At 35.4% G+C, this 7,768-nt stretch overlaps 2 protein-coding genes across 5 annotated transcripts; one reads left to right on the top strand and one right to left on the bottom strand.

Annotated features, from left to right (window-relative positions):
- Nucleotides 1-1,303: 1,303 nt before the first annotated feature.
- On the bottom strand, nt 1,304-5,068 carry LOC135832585 (uncharacterized). Of its 2 annotated transcripts, none has more exons than XM_065345933.1 (6): nt 3,756-5,068; nt 3,496-3,684; nt 3,271-3,411; nt 2,873-3,192; nt 2,522-2,779; nt 1,304-2,437 (listed from the first exon to the last, which is right to left on the bottom strand). In XM_065345933.1, the coding sequence occupies exons 1-6, from the start codon at nt 4,018-4,020 to the stop codon at nt 1,433-1,435; spliced, it is 2,178 nt and encodes a 725-aa protein (XP_065202005.1). In that variant the 5' UTR covers nt 4,021-5,068; the 3' UTR covers nt 1,304-1,432. The 2 variants fall into 2 exon arrangements, with proteins under 2 accessions (XP_065202005.1, XP_065202006.1); XM_065345934.1 differs by having other exon boundaries at nt 3,496-3,675.
- Nucleotides 5,069-5,265: 197 nt separating this feature from the next.
- On the top strand, nt 5,266-7,573 carry LOC135832586 (uncharacterized). Of its 3 annotated transcripts, none has more exons than XM_065345937.1 (6): nt 5,266-5,529; nt 5,618-5,869; nt 5,932-6,012; nt 6,146-6,178; nt 6,347-6,412; nt 6,985-7,573. In XM_065345937.1, the coding sequence occupies exons 1-6, from the start codon at nt 5,368-5,370 to the stop codon at nt 7,399-7,401; spliced, it is 1,011 nt and encodes a 336-aa protein (XP_065202009.1). In that variant the 5' UTR covers nt 5,266-5,367; the 3' UTR covers nt 7,402-7,573. The 3 variants fall into 3 exon arrangements, with proteins under 3 accessions (XP_065202009.1, XP_065202007.1, XP_065202010.1); XM_065345935.1 differs by having other exon boundaries at nt 6,140-6,178; XM_065345938.1 differs by lacking the exon at nt 6,146-6,178.
- Nucleotides 7,574-7,768: the final 195 nt, after the last annotated feature.

The raw sequence follows: 7,768 nt of genomic DNA, 5'->3' as shown, positions 1-7,768 counted from the left end.
TGTTACAGGTACTACTTTTACACGGATCGTTCAGGTTAAGCAGCATCAAGGTTGGTTGGAACTTGGATGGGTGACCGGTTCTCGTTCAGCGGTAAATGCAGTGATGGTGTGTGTGAGGTAGGCAGAGAACGATGTGTTGCAATTGAGGGAAAATGACATGCAATAATGTATGATGAGAAAAAATACGAGTTCGTAAATATAGTACATTATGTACCTACGTACACAATATGAAAAAAGGGACAGATTACTATTCCAAATTGTAATTCGTAATCGTAAAATAAGCAGTAATTCTAACTAACTAAATTGGCTCAAAAAAAAGTTTTTGAAATGTCATTTTGGTGCCATTTTAGTACCACGGACGTATTAGCGTCACAGATGCGTCACAGAAGTGCCACAAAGGCGCCACAAACGCACCACGGAAGTGCCACGAACGCGCCACAGAAGTGCCACAAACGCACCACGAACGCACCACGGATGCGCCATGGACGCGCCATGAGAGCGCCACAGTGCCAATGAGGTATCGCTAGAGCGCCATTACATTACCAACCAACTGGGATTCGTGTGCTAGTGTAGTGTCGTCACTGTCCCATTTCATTTCCAATAACATGTCATTACACTACCAATAACGCGCCATGATAATGCCAAAGTATGATCACTTCGAATCCATTCCAGTGCCTCATTACCGCCAACCTGTGGCATTTTAGCGCCAATTCATTGCCAACACAAAATAGTTGGTGGAGGTTTGGCCTGCTCTCTGATTGGCTAAAATTTTCCACTTCACTACCATTTTCAGCTCCACGAATCTCATCCATTCTACTACCACGTAACGCGTATTTCGTGGAGCCTTTTGCACGATGGGAGGGATTTTGAAATCAAATCTTGCACATTGTAAAAAAAATTCTTTAGATACGTTTACTGATGTTGAATGTCCTTGTCCGATGAGAATCATTCAAATTGTTGTCGCATACCCGTACTTCTGACATTTTTTTCATTTCTCGTGTAATTTAAATAAACGGCTTCATACCCGATTCAAATTAAAACTCGAAGTTACATCAATACGTATTACCCAGTTGAAATTTAATAAAACCCGAAATTAAAATTGAAACCAAAATCCAATATCACTCGCAACCTGAATTATTTCGGTCCTGGGTTTTCTAGGTTCACAAAAATTGTTTTTAATTCGGCTCTCGCTAACTCGATTCGTTGTTGCAAGGGTAGAGACTATGGGTTTTTCGGCCTGTCGTAAAATTTGAATTGCTTTAAACTTTAATACGAGTTGAAATTAACTTTTATGGCAGAGAACTAACGAATTATAAAGTTTATTTAAAAAATAATTGAACAAAAACTCTTTACCATTAGACATTGAAACGTTTAAAAAATTGAGAACACAAAAAATCACACATTGGCGCTAAAATAAATAAGTAAAATTATTTCACGTAGAAATTCGATTCCGCTTCGATTTCATTTCATACATTTTATTAATTTGCTTCAATGTATTCAACGCTTTTATGTCATCTTCGTCCTCTTCGATGTGTTTACAACGTTCAATATTTTCTAAAATTTGTCTGAGTACTTCCTTCACAGACTCTCTAACACTTGGTACACGAATTTCGGGCAGGGATTGCATATCTATTACTTCTATCAAGTTTCCAGCTTCCGCATCGTTTTCCTTTCCATCATCGATAAATTCTAATGGTACTTCTACAACTGGTATCCTAAGAACGAACGCGTGAATATGTTTACAAATAAAATATCCTCGTACATAATCATCACAGGTACATTCGTACATATGAGCGCAAATTTCTCCACAGTCGATACAACGAAATCTGCAATCACATTCGTCTGCAATTCTTTTAACTACGTAATAAGATGACCGATTGCTTTGAGATCTTACATGTCCAATACCGCAGTCGGTAATCGAAACATCTTCTGGAATAATTCTTTGACCGTTTTGGTGCTGGTCTCTGATTTTTTTCAATGCACGAGAGTCTGACTCCATGAGCAATTGACTCACTCGTTGTGTAGCTTTACTGCGACTCATTCTGAGTAATTTAGAGACCAGCATATCTAGCCTTTTGTTTTTCAACGCACGACAGTATATGAATTTCAGCTCTTTGTGCATAGCTTCAATTTCCATCATCGTGTTCATTCCAATATCCTTGCGGAAGGCAAATGACCACATTTCGTAGCGATTGCTGTATTCCATTTCGAAAAATTTTCCAAACTCGATTGTATTTGGATCAGAAAAAAAGTTATCGATTACTGATGTCACTATATTTGGAAATAAAGCTTCGTTTTTCTCATCCATCAGACTTCGAACCACTCTGTAAACTTCATCTTTCAAATCTTTCGAACCGTTTACGAGGTTTAAACTTTTCCTCCAGGTTTTGTCTACGTGCCAATGACTTAATAAAATATTTTTAGGTTCTTCCATCACCTGTTGATATAAAATATACGTAAATATGCATCATACATAACAATATGTACAAAAAAGTACGTTATATCACAAAAATAAAATTACCATCATCCATGCGTTTATATAAGAGGCAAAGTCGTCAGATATGAACGTATTAGTGCAGATAACACCACACTCTTGCATGATAATTTCGAAAAATTTATTCATAATCTGAAAGCTCTCTTTATTGGAAATGGCATGGGCTACAGGAACAGCTACATTTAGTTCATTGACCACCAAAACAGAGTTTAAATGAAAATCGTAGTCGTTCGATGCCTGAATGCTGGCTACGCATATTTTATCACGGCCGAATTGTTTCATCAACTATTAAAAAAGTACAAAATAAACACGAACGTCAAGCAGATCATCAAACCATTGAAATTACATATTATATAGGTACGTAAACCAGAAACTCACATCGATCTGCACTGCATTCATAATGACCAATAAGAAATCATCTTCTTCGAGCTGATCTTTTATTTCGCCTTGTTCTTTATAATATTTAAACGGTGATTCTTTTCCAAACTTTGCGTGATAATCTTCAATTATTGATTCGACACTCTCTGCATCGACAGATTTTTCAGGGTTTTCGCTACGATACGCAATCTTTTTTTCTCTAATGATGTTATGCAGTTCGTGTTTTGTGATAAGCTGCGTTCTAGTAAAACCAGTGTCCTCTGTCGTGTCTCGAATATCAGCCAATACTTCATCTAATGTAGCACCTGATTTGATCTTCTCTAAAAACAAAAAAGATTATTAACTATGTATTTTATCAACACACTGAATTCAGGATGTTTCCACGAACAAGTACAAACCAGCGATGTTTTCTTTAACAATGTTGGAGATAGGAACATGTTTTATTTCAAGATCATGATTGCTATGAACTGGATTATACTTCACTACGACTTTTCCATCAAGACTTTCTTCATATAGCATATACGCGGTACAAGAGCCATCTGGTAATGATTCATCATGTAAATCAACGACAACAATTTTAAAGTGAAGAGTACATAATAATGCTTGAATACGCCATAACTTACTGATTTTGCAAGATCCTTTTAATTTATAACTTCTTTTTCGGAAAGGCTCTTTTAAACGCGTACGTACAAATCCAGAACGGTGACAACGGTACCGACATTTTTTACCAGTTTTTGTTGTCCATGTTCCACACGATTGGGAATATTTCGAGAGCGTTCTCTGTTCCTCGCAATCTTTCCACGCTAGAAAGTCTAGAATGATACAGTTCTTACTGATGTGATTATTATAGATACATGATATGATCGATAAGAATATTATTTACCTGCATTGCTTTCAAACTGTAAAATTGTGGTGTTTATATCGGTTTTTCTTTTTCTGACTTTGATGGATTGCTTTTTAGAAAAACATACATTTTTCTTAATGTGCCGAGTAACGTCAGATTTTCTTACAAACCTAGAACCACAATGCTCACAAACGAAATCTCCACAGTTCCTTTTCTTGGTTGAACATTTATTTCGTTCAGTATGCTTTAATAAGTCATGTTTCCTGGAAAAAGGTGTATTACAAACGTTGCAAACGAAATCCATTATGAATTGGTACAATTAGAATTCAGAAGAACATTCATTATTAGCTCGAAGTCGACGCTCGGAACTCTTGGAATTCCATATGATATTATTATTATTTAGAAATTCGAAGAAAAATTGACAAGAGGGTTCGTTTGTTTGAGGAGTCCATCCTGACCGGAATCGGAGCACCTTATTGATGACGTCATAGCTCAACTTCTCGATGTTTATTTATCATTTTCCGAGTTTTCACAGGTAATTGTATGGGAGAAATTCAGTTTTTCGACTTTATTAATCATTATTGGTAGGAATAAAGTGAATTTGCGTAAATTTCGATGATGACTTTTCTTAATTAAAATGACATTTTTCGTCGAATGGTTTGCTTTCCAGCAGAATTACAGAAACAACGACTTTATATTATAATATAGTATTTTCATTCATGGATAAATTATTATGTAAGTAGATATATTGAATTGAAATTTCTCGAAATTTTCAATGAAAACACTAGTGTTTTAAAATACCAAAATCAAAAATGTTCAGAATTTTATTTTTATCCAGTTCAAAATAGTTTTTTATCCAAAGCTGCTACTGTTTAGTGTTTATCTTTCAGAATTCAATGAATTCATTAAAGCTCAACGTTCGATTTTTACTCCGCATCTCTGGTTTTCACAACTTGGAGCTTTAATGAATTTTGAACAATAAACGCTGAGTGAGCCTTTGGGTAAAAAAAAAAACATTTCGAACAGAATAAAATTCTGAACATTTTGAAACACTCATGTGCTCATAATCCGTGAATGAAAATACCTTCATAAAGTCTTTTATTTCTACACGAAAACAAAAATTGTTCACACCATTCGATGAGAAATTCAATTTTACTTCAGAAAAGTCCTCATCAAAATTTATATAATTCGGTATTTCGTTATTTATACTAAAAAAGTAGAAAAAGAGACCTTTTCCACATAAATAAATGAAAACTTTTAATGAAAACATGAAAATAAACATCGAGAAGTTGAGCTATGACGTCATCAATAATGTGCTCCGATTCCGGTCAAGATGGACTCCTGTTTGTTTGGTGATGTGATAATGTGATAACAAACGAATGAAGTCCCAGAGTATCCATTGAAACCTGGTTCAGCTTACGATCAATTTTTAATTCATCAAGTTCAGTACATTTTCAAACCACAAGAGAGCGCTAACTACATTCAGTGTTCAAGTTTTAAGCCAGGTTCAAAGTGATGTGATTTTTATTTGGCTGTCCCTGTCACGTCTTCGATGAAAACATTGAAAACAAGAGAGAAGTTCAATGGAAATTGGAAGTTCACTAGTGTGTAATAAATATCGTGTGGTTCTTTAATCCGTTAATTGTTTGCCATGAATTTAGTTAAATTATATGGAGTAAATCTGTACAAAAATGGTTTCGGAACTACGTTAAGCAGTCGGATCATTAATACCGAAGTACGCTTATTAGATAAAAGCTATGAAATACTTCGAGTTACACGTCCTGATACTGGTTATAGATATGGAGTTTTGCAAGTCAGTAATACGTTCTATTGTTTCAGTTTTTATTTAAATTATGTTTTTTCATTTACTTATTTCAGTCTTAACAATTATATCATTTCAGAATGAAGAGCGTTTTACGCGTTCTAATAAATATACTGAAAAAGACGCTCCTTTGTTTTCCGGTGTAGGAGATTTCTTGAAGATACTCGTAAATAGTAATTCTATTTTGCATGCTGGCTCCTCATCGTTGATGTTTCATTCATTAAATTCGTTTAGTCCCTTCTCAACAGCCCGTCGTTTTCGCGCGGATTCAAAGCAGTGCGTTAATTATTTCACCTATAGATTATATTGCACGAAACCGACTGATACAGAGGTAAATATTCATGTATTTAACTGAAGTTTATTCATTTTTACTATAATAAATTTTATTGATAGGCGAATACTGAAAACGAGCCTAATACAGCCAAGAATGGTATGCATGATGATGTGATTAACGGCGTCGAGTGTAATACACAGGTAAACGTAAGCACATATTACGTACATTTTGTTTTTACAAATCAAATTTGTTCCTTCTATGTCGTTTTTTCTCCGATTCTGTTAAATTTTCGTGTTGCATGTATTTAAATGTTCGGTTTTGTCGAAGGTGCAGGTCGAATATTTTGAATGTTCCGCACGTGTCAAGGTGAGAAAAACAACAGAAAAGAAAGAGATATGTACAAGTACAGCACCTATCTCTTTCTTGTAACCTTACTAATTTTGCATGAAGTTCTACGTAACTCTTTCGGCTTCACCTGTCTTGCTTGATATACCTCTACTCGTCGATACTCAAAAAATAACTTCTTATTTTCAGATTCCATCGTGGGAACGCAGCCATGCAGCTGCCCTGGTTCATATCGGTAAACTACAATCACACTTGGTTAGTATTCGTCTTATCCTACAGAATGATTTTTATCTTTTATGTTTACAAGCGGACATTCATGTCCATTCGTTTTTCAAATTCAGTTTGTAATTTTTCGCAATCATCACGAATCAGTTTTTTCACGTTTCGCGTCCGATCTCTCGACCGGGCGGTTTTTAGACGAATCGTCAAAGGGATTCGCGATTCGTTCACGAATTTTCAAGTTCGTTCTTGTCAAACTGTACATATCGACGAAATATGAATAGTGTGTAGAGTGCAAATTCGAGGTGTTTCGTATTTCATCATTTTTATCGCGAATCCTTCACGAATCTCAAAATGCGAACCACGAAACGCGAACTGCGCATAGTCTGGAACCGGCATATCGACGAAATACGAATAGTGTGTAGAGTGCAAATTCGAGGTGTTTCGTATTTCATCAAGAACGAACTTGAAAATTCGTGAACAAATCGCGAATCCCTTTGACGATTTGTCTAAAACCGCCCGGTCGAGAGATCGGGCGCGAAACGTGAAAAAACTGATTCGTGAACGGGTATATTTTGTTAGATATTGAATGATTTTTTTGATTTCAGGACACCGCTTTGCTTTTGAGATATCAGTGTACGGCGCGTGCAGAACTCGATCGTCTGGAGACCAAGTACGGTCTCGGAGTAAGACTGAATTGGAAAAAAATTGATATTCTCAAGGATCCGGTTGACAAAGCGAAAGAAATCCGTGTCCAACGTTGGCTTCACATTGGAAATGTGAAAGAAATACAGAAGAACGAAGAATTTTATTCCAAGTTACTAAACCAAAAGTATACCGTCGAACAAATAGCCACAATCATGGCAGAGGCGTATCACCAATTGTCAGTTTCGATTAAAACAATCGCGTTGGGTGGACGTGTAAACAAATTTAAAAATTATCATTTAACCGAGGATTTGAACGTTAATAAAGTATTGGATATACTTATTGAAAAATACGATTTTAAACATGGCACGTTCGAGTGAATTAGTTTACGAATTTGTATATCGCGAATTTTTCTTTTTAAAAGTGGAAGTTTTATTCTCAAACTCGAAAGAGCAAATATTTTTCTGAAAAAATTTACGTAATTAAAGGAAATACGCGACATTATGAATCATGTTATTAATCCTTTATAAAATAAATACTGTTTTTCACGTCTTACGGTCTTCAGTTTTCAAAACAAATTATGAACCATTAGGAACCTACCTAGCTAAATTTTTCTCTCACTGTCAGTTCATTAATTCTTCGTTGAAAATTTTCAAAAGTAGTTCATCTGATTACTTCGCGATGTTGAATGCTTACTTATACCTACACCTACCTATCTTATAACATTGCGGTTCGAATAATTTCTTC

The sequence above is a fragment of the Planococcus citri genome, chromosome 1 (assembly GCF_950023065.1).
Source record: "Planococcus citri chromosome 1, ihPlaCitr1.1, whole genome shotgun sequence".
NCBI classification, from domain to species: Eukaryota; Metazoa; Arthropoda; class Insecta; order Hemiptera; family Pseudococcidae; genus Planococcus; species Planococcus citri.
The sequence above is the reverse complement of the archived record's forward strand: the minus strand, read 5'-3'. Positions and strand labels throughout refer to the sequence as shown.

Coding starts and splice junctions, on each gene's coding strand:
- LOC135832585 (XM_065345933.1), bottom strand. CDS start 4,020: ATGGATTTCGTTTGCAACGTTTGTAATACACCTTTTTCCAGGAAACAT. Junction 3,193..3,270: donor TGTTAAAGAAAACATCGCTG/GTTTGTACTTGT, acceptor TTTTGTTTTTAG/AGAAGATCAAATCAGGTGCT. Junction 2,780..2,872: donor TGAATGCAGTGCAGATCGAT/GTGAGTTTCTGG, acceptor CTTTTTTAATAG/TTGATGAAACAATTCGGCCG.
- LOC135832586 (XM_065345935.1), top strand. CDS start 5,368: ATGAATTTAGTTAAATTATATGGAGTAAATCTGTACAAAAATGGTTTC. Junction 6,013..6,139: donor GCGTCGAGTGTAATACACAG/GTAAACGTAAGC, acceptor GTTTTGTCGAAG/GTGCAGGTCGAATATTTTGA. Junction 6,179..6,346: donor AATGTTCCGCACGTGTCAAG/GTGAGAAAAACA, acceptor TCTTATTTTCAG/ATTCCATCGTGGGAACGCAG.